The sequence below is a fragment of the Melozone crissalis genome, unplaced genomic scaffold, assembly GCF_028551555.1.
Source record: "Melozone crissalis strain CALT ecotype California unplaced genomic scaffold, PUWL_Pcris_2 ptg000010l_1, whole genome shotgun sequence".
NCBI classification, from domain to species: Eukaryota; Metazoa; Chordata; class Aves; order Passeriformes; family Passerellidae; genus Melozone; species Melozone crissalis.
The window spans coordinates 6,295,404-6,312,733 of NW_026535788.1; the positions used below are offsets into that span (position 1 = coordinate 6,295,404).

Genomic DNA, 17,330 nt, shown 5'->3' on the forward strand with positions numbered 1-17,330 from the left:
ATTAGTAGCAGCAGAAAGAGAATACAAAAGGAAAGAAATGGGAAAGATGCAAATACATTGGAAAGAAATCAGCAGAAGAAACACGAGTAATATATATATATTTTAAGTATATTTTAGCTTCTAAGTAGAAATTTCAAAAGGTTAGGTATTTTTGCTGTTAGTTTCTAAAGTTAATGACGTACAACTCAATAACGCGACTCTGCGACTCCCCTTCTGCAAACACGCGCACTATTAGAAACAAACATGCCTAAATTAACCTGCTTTACAACGCCTGGGCAATCTTTTTCTTTCTAATTTTTCTTTTCCTGCTCTGAGGCCCAGCGGTGGCCGATGGCTTCAGCCACAGCCACCGGCCCAGGGGGGAGAAACTCCCAACGCGGGGCTGCCGGGTGGGTACCGGCCCCTGGGCACTGGCACCCCGCGATCCCGGAGCACACCCTGAGCACCCCCGGTACTCCCCCGGGTATCCCCCGGTACCTCCCGAGCACCCCGAGCGCCGGCCGCTACCGCCCCCGCCGAACCGCCCTCAGCTGGGCCCGCGCCCGGCCCGCCTCACGCTTCAAACCGCGCCACGCCCCTGCGGATCCCTCCGCGCCCCCGCCCCTTCCCCACCCTCAGCGCCCGCCCCAGCCGCCCCGCTCCCGGCAGCACCGCAGGGAGGAAGGGACATGGGGGCGACCCCTCACCGCTGCTGTGCCCCGGGGGTCCGCGCGGGGCTGGGCGGGGACCGCGGGACTCTTTGAGTCGGCGGAGAGATCGCGACGGTTGGGCCGCAGCACCGCTTTGGTACGGGAGAAAAAATAAAATGAGCAAATGAATTCATTCAACGGCCCGCGCGCACGTGACGGGCGGCAACCAATCGCGGAGGTATTATGCAAATATGGACGCGTCCTCTGCTCGCGATTGGCTGCCGTCCCGGCTTTGGCCCGCCTCCTCACTGCCCATTGGGCAGAGACGCGGCGCAGCGCGGCTCTGATTGGCCGTGGGGCCTGCCCGTCAGCGCCCGCCCCTTCCGGGTGTCGGCGCGGCGGCGGGCGCAGCATGAGGCGGGTGACGCTGTTCGTCAACGGCAGCGCCCGCAACGGGAAGGTGAGGCCGGGCCGGGCCGGGCCGGGGCCGCTCCCGCGGGGCCCTGCCCGCCCTCCCGCAGCTCCCGGGGCACCGGGCCGGGCCGGCGGGAGCGGAGCGCGGGGTCCTCCTCAGTGCCGGTGCGGGGAATCGCGACAGGCGCGATCTGTCACGCTCGGTGCCCTGAGGGAGCCGCGCCCGGCCGCTCGTGCCGGGCACTGCTGTGGGATGAGGGCTCTGCGGGACACGGACCCTGCGTGCGGCAATAATCCGGGCAATAATCGCATTGAATTGTTTAAAACCTCGCTAAAATCGCCTCAGGGCTGAAAATAGCGATTCAGAGGCCCAGCAGTGCTTGTCCAGCAGAGGAAAAGGCCCGGGATGCAGTTCCACAGAGAAACCGTGATCCTGATTTTTCCATCACATTCTGAGTGTAGATGTTGATGTGACTGTGTTTTAATGTGTATTAATTATTAATTCCATTAATTCTGCCCATGATCCCGCTATTTCCAGCCGGGCAGGAGTGCAGGGGTTCCTGTGGCTGCATTTCAGCCTTGCAGTTCTGCTGAATTGTGTCTGTGATCCTGATTTTCCATCCACATCCTGAGGGCAGACAGCTCATGAGCCTCTCCTTTAATCCTTGGTTTCAGGGAGGGAAGTACATTTGGGAGAGGCTTGGAACAGAACAAGCAGCAATATTTCTTTAGAGAAATAAATTACTGAATTATATTCCTCCAGCCCCAGCCTTTATTCCCTCCGTGCTGTTGCAGTGAGTTTGGTGGGAGCTGTGCAAGTCACCCTGGTTTTCCTTTCCCTTCTTTCCTGGTCGAGATCCAAATGGATTTTGCTCCTCCTGATAGCCCTGCTCAATCTGAAGGGGCAGAACTTTTGGAGCACAGTTCCTGGGTTTGTTTTTATTCACAGCCTGCTCTTCTCCCCAGGTCGTCGCTGTGTATGGGACTCTCTCAGATCTGCTCTCTGTGGCCAGCAACAAGCTTGGGATCAAAGCCACCAGCGTTTACAACGGGAAAGGGGGGCTCATTGATGATATTGCTTTGATTAGGTGAGGATCAGCCAGGAAAAGGCAAATCAGGCCTCTGGATTAGGGGACTAACCTGTTAATCCTCCTTAATCCATACCCAGTGCTTTCCCTAAAAGCAGATGTGATCATTCCCAGCCAGGGTGCCCAAAGGTCCTTTCCTGTTTTTTTAACTTCAAACCATTTATTGATGCAGAACTTGATACCAGCTGTGTCTGAGGCCTTCTCACCTTCTCCTGTGTTGGTTCAGGGCAGTGTTTGTGCCATGAAATCTCCCCTGTTTCAGTCAGCCCTGCAATGGGGGTTTTCTATAAAGGAGACAAATTCTGGCAGTACTTTGGCTTCACAGAATAGCCCCAGACTGGGGGGAAAGCAGCTTTTTTGTAAGAATTAATTGATTACACAAGTGGTCCCTACCTGGCTGCTGCAGATAAAATCTCTGGTGAAATCAGTCCATTCCAATCCAGTAGAACCTGCAAAATACAGAGAAAAATCAGAAGTTCCAGCTAATGGCCACTGGTCATAATTTACCTGAAAGAGTCAGGAGAGGTTCCACAGTCAATTAGATGAAGAATAAATTATGATTAACCTTCTTTTTCTCTGCCCCTCCTGTCTCAGGGATGATGATGTTTTGTTTGTCTGTGAAGGGGAGCCCTTTATTGGTGAGTCTCTAATTCTTATCTTGAAGCTTTTATTTAATAAAGTTTCTTTTGCTTTCATATAAACTGAAGATTTCATTTTGTGGTGTTTTCAGAAGATACCTCTTTGTAATTAAAGAATATTAACAATTTTTCCAGTAAGTGCTTGCTTTATTCTCTGCAGACCCTCAGACTGATGGGAGAGCTCAGGAGGAGCTGACAGGGTCCCACACAGACTGGCTGACTCTCAATGTGGGAGGCAGATATTTCACCACCACCCGGTAAAAATGGTCTCCAAAAACTTCCAAAACTTCCTTCCAATAAAGCAAAACACCTTAAAAATGTATTTTAAAATGTGCCTTAAAAATACCTTAAAAAGTAACTTACTGCGAAGCAGGAGGTCTTGGACTCCTGCAGCTTTCTCTGTATTTTGTATTTGCCACCACAGTTTTGCAAGAAATTAATTCTAGAACATTTACAGATGAAAGAAAAGTAAAGCTGGGCTGCTTTTGTTTCCTAGGAGCACTTTGGTTAACAAAGAACCTGACAGTATGTTGGCACACATGTTCAAAGACAAAGGTGAGTATGTTGAGATGAACTTTATTATTTTTAAGTAATAAATGAGCAAAGTAGGCAAAAGTCACTGTCAAGCTGAGGCTCTTGTTCATAAAGTAAAATATCCAGAGTATGTTAATGTACCAGAGCAGAACAGGGAATAATTTTTTAAAGCTTTATTTCTCTCTATCATCTCACCACCTGATGTTGATCATCTGTCTCACAAACACAGCTGCAAACACAGCTCCCATCCATTGTGGGTACTTTGGGTCCTTTGTTTGTGTATTTGATTTGAGGTTTTCATCTTGTTGCATCTTCTGAGTTTTGTCAGCAGAGCCAAAGAGCAAAGTGCACGAGGCAGCCCTGGGGAGACAGACTGAAATTTCAGTGCTGCTTTTATCCTAGCCAGGATTCTTTTGTATGTGGTGCAAATTCAGTTATTCAGAGCAGGAACAAGTTCATTTTAAGCTGATTTTTCCCCCCACTCCTCTTTTCCTTCCTTCTGTCTCCGAACCACCCTTCCAAGTGGAATGTTTGCTATTCCAGTGCCTTTGGTAGTAAAAAACTCTGAAAACTGAAGCAAATGCTCTTCTATTACTACATCAAAAGTAATTTTATATATATATATGTTGTGGAAACAGATGCTTGGGGGAATAAGCAAGATCCTAGAGGAGCTTTCCTCATTGACCGCAGTCCCGAGTATTTTGAGCCCATTTTGAACTATTTGCGGCACGGACAGCTCATTGTAAATGATGGCATTAATTTGCTAGGTAGGTATTACCTGTCTGACATCTCCTGAATTCATGATTCCTCCTTGGAATTAAAGCTTTGTGTGTAAATGATGGCATTCATTTGCTAGGTAGGTATTACCTGTCTGACATCTGAATTAATTTTTCCTCCTTGGAATTAAAGCTCTGCCCGTGGTGAAACCAGGGGGAGCTTTGTGTGCTCATCCCCGTGGTTGGGAGTTTTCCTTTGGTGGATTTATTCTCAGAGTGCAGCTCCATGTGCTTGCTTTAATGAGGATAGGCTGGTTATTTCTCTCTGGAGCATTAAAAATCCATACTGGATTAATATCTGGAATGCTGGAGTTGATCTCTTTAACCTAATGCTGCTGTTTGAAATGTTGTGTCTGAGTTATGTTTTTCCTTTTAGCTGCAAGCAAACTGTTTCTCTCTCCCCAGTTCCCTCCAGTAGAATGTGTGTGTGTTCTCCAGTAAGGGGAGAGAAGGGTGCTGCTCTCTGGCTCAGCAATTCCCTGCATTAACCAGCCCTGCTTTGTTCCTAGGGGTTCTGGAAGAAGCCAGGTTTTTTGGGATTGACTCCCTCATTGAACACCTGGAAGTTGCTATTAAGGTACCTTGCTGTCTGTGAGCCCTGCATGCAGGTCCTGCTCTGGCAGGGAACGTGAAACTCGGTGCTGTGAGCTGTAACTGAGAGCTGTGAGCTGTAACTGAGAGCTGGTAACTGTAACTCTGAGCTGTGAGCTGTAACTGGTTGCTGTTAGCTGTAACTGAGAGCTGGTAGCTGTAACTGAGAGCTGTTAGCCTTAACAGGGTGCTGTGAGCTGTAACTGAGAGCTGGTAGCTGTAACTGAGAGCTGTTAGCTGTAACTGGGTGCTGTTAGCTGTAACTCAGAGCTGTAACTCAGAGCTGTCAGCTGTAACTGAGAGCTGGTAGCTGTAACTGAGAGCTGGTAACTGTAACTCAGAGCTGGTAGCTGTAACTGAGAGCTGTAACTCAGAGCTGGTAACTGTAACTGAGAGTTGTCAGCTGTAACTGAGAGCTGGTAGCTGTAACTCAGAGCTGTAACTCAGAGCTGGTAACTGTAACTCAGAGCTGTGAGCTGTAACTGAGAGCTGGTAGCTGTAACTGAGAGCTGGTAGCTGTAAGTGAGAGCTGTGAGCTGTAAGTGAGAGCTGTGAGCTGTAACTCAGAGCTGTGAGCTGTAACTGGGAGCTGTCAGCTGTAACTGGGAGCTGTCAGCTGTAACTGGGAGCTGTGAGCTGTAACTCGGTGCTGTCAGCTGTAGCTCAGAGCTGTAGCTCAGAGCTGTCCCTGTTCCCCGTGCCCAGAACTCGCAGCCAGCCGAGGATCACTCTCCCATCTCTCGGAAGGAGTTTGTCCGGTTCCTGCTGGCCACGCCCACCAAGTCCGAGCTGCGCTGCCAGGTGAGGGAGCTCAGCCTTTGTCTGTCAGCCGAACTCCAGGAATTGTTTCCTGACACCTGACCCACCCCTACCCTCTCACAGTTTGAAACCACAGCCTGTTTCAAGGAAAGATCCGAGTCTCCTTTCCTCCAACCCTGCCCTCTTACAGTTTAAAACCACAACCTGTTTTAAGGAAATACCAAACCTTGGGAGCTTTGCATTTACATGTCATGGTGCTATGTAATAGATTAAATGATCTTGTGAGTGTTTATACAGGGCCATGGAATGGTTTGGGGTGGAAGGGACCTTAAGGATAATCTTGTTCCAATCTGCCATGGGCAGGGACACCTCCCACTGTCCCAGGTGCTGCAGCCTGGCCTTGGATGCTTCCAGGGATGGGGCAGCCTCAGCTGCTCTGGGAATTCCATCCCAGCCCCTTCCCACCTTCACAGGGAGGAATTTCTTCCCAATATCCCATCTAAACCTGATCTCCAAATCCCTTGCCCCTTGTCCTGGCATTCTCTGTCCATATAAAAGTCTCTCCCATCTTTTTCTCAGCCCCTTTAAGGTACTGGTCGTGTGTCAATACATTGTTTATCTGTATAGATTTATACACACAACTGCCCAGACGTGTTTCTTGTAATTCTTTTGTGTCCAGAGCTCCCCCTTCCCCTCTGTGACCACTTTGGGGGTGTTCACTGCTCTTGCAGGGGCTGAATTTCAGTGGGGCCGACCTTTCCCGCCTGGATCTTCGCTACATCAACTTCAAGATGGCCAACCTGAGCCGCTGCAACCTGGCCCATGCCAACCTGTGCTGTGCCAACCTGGAGAGAGCTGACCTGTCTGGCTCCGTGCTGGATGTAAGGCTGCTGCAGCCTGGGCTGCCTGCACTTGTCTCCTGAAACAGGAATTGGAACAAAAAAATCAGTTTCCCAATGTTTATGTGATTGTTCCACTCAGAGCACTCCCACACTTCCTCACAGTAACGGGGGGATTGTGCTTTGGGGGTTCAGTGCAGAATTTAAATCTGTGTTCTGCTGATTTCTGTGTTTATCAACACCCTTGTGACTCACATCCTGTGTCTGCAGTGTGCAAACCTGCAGGGGGTGAAGATGTTGTGTTCCAACGCAGAGGGAGCATCCCTGAAGGGCTGCAACTTTGAAGATCCGTCAGGCCTTAAAGCTAATTTGGAAGGTAAGTTTTTGTTTGTTAATTATTGCCTGGAATCAGCCCTGTGCCTGTACATTTATGTGTTTGTACAGTCCCTGGGAAGAGCTCACAGCTCTGGGCTAGTTCTGCCAAACAATCCTTGAATTCCCAGTTGTGCCTTGGCCTCTCCCAGTTTGCCCAGTGTCAGATCCCAGCACATCCCTCTGGGTGCCCTGGAGGGCTCCACCCCTGGCAGGGGGCTCAGAGACCCTGGCACAGAGCCCCAGACCCCTGTGCCTTTGATTCTGACCCATGGAGAAAATTACCAACCTTGTGTGAGGATTCACAAGCACGAGAGTTTAACTAGAATGATAGTTTGTTACAAGACAGAAAAGTAGAATTTTGGGGTTTTAGAATGGAGGTTCAGAAGCCAAGATGGAGGGATTTGGGCATGCCCTGTCCTTCTTTCTTCTTCTTGGACTCCATCTTCTGGGTGATGGTGACACTTTTGGATTGGTTTAGAGACAGACTGTCTAACACAGGTGATAGGGATTGGAAAATTACTGTAAATAAGGTACAGGTAGTTCTTAGTATAAAAAGCCAACACCACCCTGAGGTGGTTGGTGTGCCATGGACTGACATGGTAGACAGACCTCAGCAGGTCAGGAGAAGAATGTTCTAGCAAACAGAAAATAAACAAAACCACAACAAACCAAAATAAACCTTGGAAACCACAGCTGAGGAATCCTGACTTCTCCTTCCATCTCGGGGCTGGCAAAAAGAGACTTTGTGACACCTGGGGGTCACCCCCAGCACCCAGCTCTGGGGGAGCCTCTCCTGGAGCTGCTGCACTCGTGGCTGGTTCCCTCAGCCCTCTGTGGGTGTTGCAGGTGCCAACCTGAAGGGAGTGGACATGGAGGGCAGCCAGATGACCGGCATCAACCTGAGAGTGGCCACGCTGAAAAACGCCAAACTCAAGAACTGCAACCTGCGAGGGGCCACGCTGGCAGGGACTGACCTGGAGGTGGGCACAAACATCAATTGTTTCCTAGACATAGATATTGTGGGGGATAGAATGGGAGAAAATACAGTGCAGAAGGTAATCTCACCCCTGAGGAGCTGCACTGATTATCAACGATTAGGAGCAGGCCACAGCTGTGTCTGATAAGGATGAGATATAAAAGAGTGGGTTAGGTGGGTGAGATGAGCTGCTGGAGTTTGTTGGCTGTGCTGTGAAGGAGTCAGTTCTGTGAGGAGCTGTCCATGAGAAATCACCAAGAAGGTGTGGAACATTTGCAATAGGATGACAACAATATATAAATATAATGTATACGCATATTATGTATGTGTACAAAAAGATGGGAATTTGGGGGTTGCTGGCTTTTCTCCACCTGCAAAGTTGAAGGGAGTTATGGGAAATGGAGTCAAACTTTGAGCAGAGTTCTGTCTCTATTCAGTTAACATTGTTTTTCCTTCCCTCTTCAGAATTGTGATCTGTCAGGTTGTGACCTGCAAGAAGCAAATTTGAGGGGATCCAATGTGAAAGGAGCCATCTTTGAGGAGATGCTGACACCCCTGCACATGTCCCAGAGTGTCAGATAGGGGCAGAGGATGCTGGAGAGGAAGGAATCAGACATTCATTGTGACTTGCTTCACCTCCTCCCCTTCCTGAGTTACAGTCATGGTTATTAGCCACCTTACATTTGCAGTAGTGCCTAGGTAAACTCTTTTTGATCACTTTTGGGGAGGGAATTTTGATTTTCAGAGGTTTGTACCTCTGTGAGCAGAGTGAGGAAGGGGGCTGGTGCTGGAATCAGAGAGTGGCTGGTTTGGGGGGGAAAGGTTCAATGGTTTCATTGTTTAGCATTGCCTCACTTTGGAATGCATTTTAATTTATAAAGCACAATATATGCAATTCTATTTATTAAATCTGTAGCTGCAATATGAATAGAAGATGTTACTCCTGTACAGTAGCAACCAAGTTGAGGTTTACAGGTGTATTTCCAGTCTGGATCCATGCCAGGGGGGCTCAGTGTCCCCAGGGGTGCTCAGGGCTCTGCTGGGGTGGAAGCTGATGGGAACATCCCTGCTCACAAATTGGGTATCTTGAATTAATCCTCTCCAAATGAGTGTGGAGGTGCACTGTCAGTCACAGCTGGTGACACAAATCCTGCTTTCACATGTCCTGACCACTCCAGGCTGCAGCTGCTGCAGTTTTCACCCTCTGTGGTGAACTCAGTGCAGAGAGGAAAGTCCAGAGCTGGCACCAAAGCAGAGAGAGGCAGAGGGGCCCTCCCCTCACCACCTCAGCAGGTGAACCTTTCCCTGTTTCCCCTCCATGCTCTATGCAAAGACCCCCTGACAGCTCCCTGGGCTTTCCCAGCTGGGTGTTCCTGTTGTGTTTGGGCTGCTCCAGGTGCTGTAAAATCCTCTTGCCTGGGGCCAGGAGCCCTCCCTGCCCTCCCACAGCCTCTGGGCCTGGCACAGAGCAGTTCTGGGCAGGGCAGGGCCTCAGCACGCTGGTGTCGATAAGGAGCTGCTCCCTGCAGGATCCATGGAGTTCTCAGCTCACACCACCTTTATTTTACACACAATCAAAAAGCACATGGAGAAACTATACCAAAAAAAAGAAAAAAGGTGCATCAAGAACTTACCTCAGATGCTTAAACCACCCCAAAGTTAAAACTAACCTTGAATTTAAGGAAATCAAGCTGTTACTGTAGAAATACAAAGGAGGAGTAAGAACCAGTGGAGTTCCACAGTTCTCCGGGGGTTGTCTCTCCCTTGCAGTGCAATTTCTGTCGTCTTGTCTCAGTTGATGTTACAAAAATGCTGCTTTGCCCCCAGGCTGGGAGGATCAGAGATGGTTGAGGGTCAGCAGAGGATGTGTTTGGGGGGAATTGCAGGATTTTCCCTCCTTTTCTAGTTGGTTTGACTCAGGTGAGTGGTGTGAACTTCCAAGGCTCAAAATCCCAGAGCCACGAGGTTCAGAACTGGGATTATTTCCTGCAGATCCCTCTGGATCAAGCTCTAGGACAACACAATATCCTTGGAGAAATGACCTGTAAATTCCAGGGAAATATTCCAGTGTGACTTTGGAGTCCTTTCTCACACCTCATGGCTTTCAGTGGGAATGTTGTGTCTGTTGCAGTAGGAGAAGATTCCTAGGGCTAGAGAAACAAATGAATTATTTTTCTTTATCATATTTTGTAGCTGGCAGAAGTAAAACTATTGTATGGAATATATATATATATATATCTATTTTCATAATCACTGTGTATAAAATCTCTTTGAACTTTCACTGAAGCACTATGGAATAATCACAGCATGTGGCACCATCATTCACAGCTGGATTTTTGGTACCTCTTTTGCCAGGACAGAGCTGTGGCAAGAGCCCTGTGCAGAATTTGCAGGTTCCAGCTAATTTAAGTTGCATTAATAAAAAGTGTGAAAGAAAAAAGTGGCTTGGTTGTCTTCATTTTAATAAAAACCCCAAATCTTACCTGGTTTGTGTGAGAAGAACAAGAATTTTTAGTTTTAAGTATAAAATACCTGTTGGAAAAACAACTGTGCTTGAGGGGATTCTGAGCCATTAATTGGGGGAATTTGCATGGGATTGGTTTTGGTTTGTCATTCCTCCCCAAGATTTCTCAGCATTTTTGTCCCCACCCTTCATATTGGCTTAATAAAATAGTTGGAGGCACAATAATCAGAGAATTGTGGAATATCCTGAGCTGGAAGGGCCCCAAGGATCATAAAATCCAATTCCTGTGGAAGCACCAGAAACCTGTGGAGAAAAAGTTGGGAGCTGTTCAGGGCAGAGTGCTCAGAGCCAGGGCAGTGGTGCTCAGTGAGCTGCAGTTACTGGGCAGAGCTCTGTAAATGTCCAACCCTGCTTTACCTTTAAATAACCCTCATGTTTGCAAGGCTCAGCAGGAAGGAGGCTCCAAACACAGGAGAACCCCTGGGTGACTCCAACGTGCCTGCTGGAGGAGCGGGAACATTCCTGTTCTGATCCACCATTGCTGCTCTGGATCCACCATTGCTGCTCTGGATCCACCATTCCTGCTCTGGATCCACCATTGCTGCTCTGAACTCCACATTCCTGCTCTGAACCTCACATTTCCTGTTCTGGATCCACCATTCCTGCTCTGGATCCACCATTCCTGCTCTGAACCCCACATTCCGGCTCTGAGCCCACCATTCCTGCTCTGAACCCCACAGTTCTGCTCTGAACCCACCCTTGCTGCTCTGAGCCCACAGTTCTGCTCTGAACCCACCATTCCTGTTCTATATCCACCATTGCTGCTCTGAGCCCACCATTCCTGCTCTGAATCCAACTGTTCTGCTCTGAACCCACCATTCCTGTTCTGAATCCCACATTCCTGCTCTGGACCCCACATTCCTCCCCTGAGTCCACCATTCCTGCTCTGAGCCCACCATTGCTGCTCTGAACCCCACAGCTCTGCTCTGGATCCATCATTGCTGCTCTGAACCTCACATTCCTGTTCTGGACCCCACATTCCTGCTCTGACCCCACCACTGCTGTTCTGGATCCACTGGATCCACCATTCCTGCTCTGAATCCAACTGTTCTGCTCTGAGCCCACCATTGCTGCTCTGAACCCACCATTCCTGCTCTGAGCCCCACATTCTTGCTCTGAACCTACCATTGCTGCTCTGAGCCCACACTTCTGCTCTGAACCCACCATTGCTGTTCTGGATCCACCATTCCTGCTCTGAACCCCACATTCCTGCTCTGAGCCCAGCTGTCCTCACAGCTTGAGCAGCTGAGCTGGAGCTGCCCCTGCCAGGAGTGGGAGGAGCCCTGGGGCAGGAAGGGTGACTCTGCTGAGAGTCACCAAATCCCCCCTGAATTGTTGACTCACTGAATTACTGAATTACTTTAATCCATGAAAACTCCAAGAGGCCATGGGAGCTGGGGCAGAGGATATTTGGAGAACAGGGAACACGAGACATTCAGTGCACAGCAAGGCAGGGGAGCAGCCAGGTGGGGAAAAATACAATTTCTGCAGTCCAAAGTACTGAATTGAGCTCCTGCATGCCAACAAGTCTATAAATCTGCAGTGCACAAACCCTTGAGATTGAAAAATAGGGAATCATGGAATGGTTTGGGTTGGAAGAGGCCTTAAGGATCATTTCCCTCAATTCCATCCCCAAAACCTCCCACTGTCCCAGGCTGCTCCAAGCCCTGTCCAGCCTGGCCTTGGACATTTCCAGGGATCCGGGGCAGCCACAGCTGCTCTGGGAACTCCATCCCAGCCCCTCCCCATCCTCACAGGGAAGGAATTTGTTCTGATATAAACCCCAATTCTATATTTCTTTCTGACTCTTTTGTCAGTTTAAACCCTTTCCCCCCTGTCCCTGTCACTCCAGGCCCTTCCCAAAAGGATTTGGGGATCCTGTTCACACCAGATTCCATTGTGCCTGCAAAGTTCATTTACAATCATGGACTCACCCAGGTTAATCCCACCTGGCATTTTACAGAGCAAGGAACTCCAAGGCACCTGAAGTTAAATATTGACAGGAGGATTTCAAGCTGTTCTGGGCACTGGTGCTCCTGTTTGAGCACTCAAGGGTTCTTTCCTTCATGCCTGACACAAATGAAATGGGCAGGAGGTGTTGCCTGGATTCCCCATCCCTGGAAGAAAGGCCTTGGAGCACCCTCGGGTAGGGGAAGGTTCTCTGTCCAAGGCAGGGTGGAAATAAATTAATTTAAGGTCTTTTCCAAACCAAAACATTCCAGGATTCTTAAAGACTGAGCTCAATTCCTCACCTATTTCCCACCCTCAGATTCAGACTCACCCAAGAACTTTTACTAAAGGAGCCAGAACTCACTGACAGAAAAGCTCCTGTACTTCCCAGCAGGATCATCTGGATCCCAATGAGGGATTTACAACCTCTTAAAAGCAAAGCTGTTACTTTTATGACTTTTAGAGAAAAGAGCTGGATTTAATTGCTGCACCAGGGTGTCCCAATTATGGGCTTTGCTTGTGCTGCATGACAGCCACGGTAACAGGAACACCAAAATTGAGCCTGGGAGGGAGAAATGGAAAAGTCTCCTGCTGGGGACGGGGTGGCACTGGGGTTCTTGGCTATAAAAAGTGAGGTGGGAGCACATTTACAGACATTTTCCTGAGGAGAAGAGCTGGAGTTACTCCACAACCTCTCAGGCAGCAGGTAATGCGCTGGAACAACATTCCACATTCCCTTTTTATTTATCCAGTGCTTACAGATGCTCCTATTAAAAAAAAAAAAAATTAGAAAAGACTGCAAAGGGCAGGTTTTAAGAGCAGGGACATCAGAGCAGAAACCAGCTGAACACATCTGCCAAGCACCACCAGGGAATGCAACCTTTGAGGTCCACACATGCCTGCAACTCAGAAATCCTAATTTAGATCTGCAGCCAAATGTTTCAGATGTCCAATGTCTTTCAAGTGATCTAATCCAGACTTGGAGAGGCTGCAAATCCAGCTGGGGCTCCTGGCCAGGAGGGGCAGGTCAGAACTGGAGCAGGCACAGGGTGGGAGTTTTGGGGTGTCTGTGCAGGGCCAGGAGCTGGAATTCCACGGTCCTTGGGAGCCCCTTCCAGCTCAGCACATTCCACGATTCTGTGAGCCAGAAATGCCTCATTTCCCCCCTCTGCAAGGTACAGCAGGAGCTGCAGGGCCTTTGTGAGCAGGCTTTTGGTGGTTTTGGTGTATTTTTGGTGTGTTTTTGTCTCCCCAGGATGGAGAAGCCCGGGAGGATGGCGGCCGCTGCCCTGCTGTGTGTGCTGGCCGTGGGGCTGGGCCTGGCCCAGCACTGGTCCTATGGGCTCCAGCCAGGGGGCAAGAGGAGCACCCAGGTCCTGCTGGGGCCGCTCCAGGAGGTGGGTCCTGGGCTGGGGAACAAGCCTGGCCTGCAAAAAGTGCAGCCAAAAAGGAGGCAAAGGCTTCTCTCTGCAGCTGTCCCTGTGTCTGTCTATTACAGGGACCTGTTAAGGTCTCCATGGTGAGAGAAAGGACAATGAATCTTGTTTCTTGATCAGAAGGCTGGATTTATTGATATATGACATATAATACATTATTACTATACTAAATAGAATAAAGAGAGAAGTTTCAGAGCTGCTGCTGAGCTAGGCAAAGAATAGCAAGAAAGAAATCTATAACAAAGTTGTGTCCAGGGACTCTGTCCCCAGCTTGCTCCTGTGATTGGCCTTTAATCATAAACATGGGGACATGAACCAATCACCAATCAAAATAGGTGCATCCTATTGCATTCCACAGCAGCTGATAATCATTGTTTACATTCTCTTTCTGGGGGCCCTTGCTTCCCAGAAAATGCAGAAATCTGAAAGAAAGGATTTCTGTGAAAAAATGTCTGCGACATCTGTCCCCCAAACACCCCCAGGTCTGGGGATGAACGCATTGGCTGAAGGAGGATTTGGGAAAACAATGGGGTGAGGTGACATTTGTCAGCCTGGCACAAAGGACAGCACATTGCAGAAATAAAGCTATTGTGTGGAGAAAAATGCACATGTTTTCATAATCACTGTGAGTAAAATCTCTTTGAACTTTCACTGAATAAACTGGGCAGCCAGCTCCAAGGGACAGATAGAGCTCTGAGGTCCAGGTTAAATCTGATTTCATCCTCTCCCTATATTCCAGCCTTCTGATGGGTTATTTAATGACAATTCCTCCACTTCCCTTAACATTTTGGCAATTGGCAGGTGGTGGATGCTCAGCAATTACATGACAAAGCACATATGGAAGGTTGTGGTGGTTTTCCAGCAGTGGTTTCCCCCTCTTTTCCAATCAATATTTCATGTCTTGTTCCTCCTCATTTCAGCATCCTGGGGCTCGTGAGGAGAAGGTGAATGCCAGGTGTGCAGTGCAACACTCCACCACACAATTGCAGTGCCGGAGTTTCATCTCCATCTGTACCTGGGGTTGCTTTTGGCAGGAAAATCTCCTTTCTCCCTTCCTGAAGGTTGTGTCACTTCCTCGTGTCACTTTTCCAATCCAGATTCCAAATGAAATGGAAAACTTAGAGGAGGAGCAGCAGAGTGAGTGCCCAGGCTCGTACCAGAATTCCAGGATCAGGGATCTGAAGGAAGCCATGGTGAGTAAATGTGGTTTTTCTGTCACCACTATGGGAAAATCTAAAGGAGATCCATGAGGGGAGGGGATAAAAGGGGCTGGAGGAGGACGAGGGAGTGAAGTTTAGCTCACATGAGGAAATATCGGCTCTGATCTTATTGTGGAATCCCAGGATGGTTTGGGTGGGAAGGGACCTAAAATCCACCTTGTCCCATGGGCAGGGCCATCTCCCGCTGGACCAAAATTACCGGCACTGGTCCCTCCCTGTCACCTGCACCGCTCCCGAGTCCCTCCCTGGGCACTCCCAGCACAGGATCCCTCATTCCAGAGCTCCCCTGGCTGGGACATTTCCTGCCTCAGTTAACCCAGACCGAGCCCAGCCCTGCCCGGAGCCACAGCAGCCCCGGCTCTGCCCCAGGGCTGTCCCTGTCCCACATCTGCCCCTGTCCCTGTCCCTGTCCCAGGCCTGTCCCTGTCCCTGCCCCAGAACTGTCCCTGCTGCTGTCCCTACCCCTGTCCCTGTCCCACGGCTGTCCCTGTCCCTGGTCTGTCCCCATCTCTGTCCCTGTCCCTGGTCTGTCCCAGGTCTGTCCCTGTCCCTGTCCTGTCCCTGTCCCTCTCCTGTTCCAGGTCTCTCCCTGTCCCAGGCCTGTCCCTGTCCCTGCCCCAGAACTGTCCCTGCTGCTGTCCCCACCACTGTCCCTGTCCCTGGTCTGTTCCTGTCCCTGTCCCACGGCTGTCCCTGTCCCACGGCTGTCCCTGTCCCTGGTCTGTCCCCATCTCTGTCCCTGTCCCTGTCCCTGTCCCTGTCCCTATCCTGTCCCTGTCCTGTCCCTATCCCTGTCCCTGTCCCTGTCCCACGGCTGTCCCTGTCCCTGGTCTGTCCCCATCTCTGTCCCTGTCCCTATCCTGTCCCTGTCCTGTCCCTGTCCTCATCCCTGTCCCTGTCCCTGTCCCTGTCCCTGTCCTGTCCCGGTCCCTGTCCCTGTCCCTGTCCCTGTCCCTATCCTGTCCCTGTCCTGTCCCTGTCCCTGTCCCTGTCCCTGTCCCTATCCTGTCTCCGTCCCTGTCCCTGTCCTGTCCCTATCCTGTCCCTGTCCCTGTCCCTGTCCCTATCCTGTCCCGGTCCCTGTCCCTATCCTGTCCCTGTCCCTGTCCCTGTCCCTGTCCTCATCCCTGTCCCTGTCCCTATCCTGTCCCTGTCCCTGTCCTGTCCCCATCCCTGTCCCTGTCCCTGTCCCTATCCTGTCCCTGTCCCTGTCCTGTCCCCATCCCTGTCCCCATCCCTGTCCTGTCCCTGTCCTCATCCCTGTCCCTGTCCCCGTCCTGTCCCAGCTGCTGCAGGGCACAGCCAGATGGCAGCCGCTGCTCCCAGGGTCCCCAGGCTGGAAATGCATTTCCATTGAGCTGCTGCAGAGCTCCCAGCTGGGCTCACTGACACACTGGGAGCTCTCTCAGGCCAAGCTGTGCTTTTCCATTAACCCAGCAGCGCCTTGACGGGGCCAGATGGGCTCCATTTCCTGGGCAGGGCCCCTGGGCCACCCCAAAGCTCAAAGTTGAGGCCAAACCCCAAAGCTCTCGAGGCTCCCTGAGGAGCCAGGCCTGGAAAAGGCTCATGAAATCAGGACCAGTAATGCAGAACCCGAGTTCCACTGGATTTTCATGCAGAAACTACCTAAATAAATATGATTTTAGCTCATCTTTAGTCCTATTTGTACTGAACATGTTTTGGAATCGTGGCCCATGACTGCCAGCAGCACTGAACAGTGAACAGCCAGCAGCAGTAATTTACTATGGTTTAGTGTTTTATTTTTACTGATGTTAGGCAGGAAAACACAGCAGGATAATCCCCAGGATATCTGAAATGATCCTCCCTGGCTCACTGAGGGAACTTGGCCTGGCTTGGCACAGCTGGAAGGACCAGACCCCAGCAGGTCCTGAGGTTTGCTCAGGAACTTCTCATTTCTTGCTGCTCAATAACACTGGAAACAAATGAGCTTTTCCCACATTCCCACACCCAGATTTTCCAACCCAACACATTCCTGGTGTTGCTACAGGAATATTAAACAGGGGAAAAAGGGGAGTGGCTGGAAATGTTCCACCCCACGGAACAAGTCCAGTTATCATCATTTCCTGGGGAAGGTGGGAGGGAGGCAGCACAAATTCCCCCTCCCTGAGGCACCTCAGGAACAAAGCCCCAGACATTCACCCAGCTCATCTCCACCAAATCACACCAGGGCTTCACCTCCGTCGTGTTTTAGCACCTGAAAATTCCATCTCCAAAGCCACTTCTGCCCTTTAAACCCAGGATTTGGTGTGTGGTTACAGGAGAGGCTGGTGGAGGGAGAAGGCAGAAGAAAGAAGGTTTAAAAATTTCCGAAGTGAAATGGAGCCAGAGCGAGGTTTCAAAACTGTGTTAAAATAAATTCCTCCTCAAATGGTCTTTGCTTGGATCAATATGTGAATAAATATTCTGACATTGCATTAAAACAGTGGAAAATCGTTGTGTGGATTATTTGATTTATGTGGAAGAGAACACATCCAGCCCAGAGTGGAGCAGCAGGGAAGGGTCTGCTCTGGGCCCTGCAGGGACAATTTGGATGTGACAATTTTTGTTTCACGTGTCCATG

At 50.0% G+C, this 17,330-nt stretch overlaps 2 protein-coding genes across 2 annotated transcripts; both read left to right on the forward strand.

Moving 5' to 3' along the window:
- Positions 1–1,024: 1,024 nt before the first annotated feature.
- KCTD9 (potassium channel tetramerization domain containing 9) lies at positions 1,025–8,362 on the forward strand. Its single transcript, XM_054270526.1, has 12 exons — positions 1,025–1,089; positions 2,010–2,131; positions 2,726–2,769; positions 2,930–3,026; positions 3,266–3,324; positions 3,942–4,070; positions 4,589–4,656; positions 5,376–5,471; positions 6,161–6,310; positions 6,539–6,644; positions 7,490–7,623; positions 8,085–8,362. Exons 1-12 carry the CDS (start codon positions 1,042–1,044, stop codon positions 8,199–8,201), a joined length of 1,170 nt encoding a protein of 389 aa, XP_054126501.1. The 5' UTR covers positions 1,025–1,041; the 3' UTR covers positions 8,202–8,362.
- A 4,411-nt stretch (positions 8,363–12,773) lies between these two features.
- On the forward strand, positions 12,774–17,113 carry GNRH1 (gonadotropin releasing hormone 1). The gene is made up of 4 exons (XM_054270546.1): positions 12,774–12,799; positions 13,349–13,490; positions 14,627–14,722; positions 17,029–17,113. The coding sequence occupies exons 2-4, from the start codon at positions 13,350–13,352 to the stop codon at positions 17,068–17,070; spliced, it is 279 nt and encodes a 92-aa protein (XP_054126521.1). The 5' UTR covers positions 12,774–12,799; position 13,349; the 3' UTR covers positions 17,071–17,113.
- Positions 17,114–17,330: the final 217 nt, after the last annotated feature.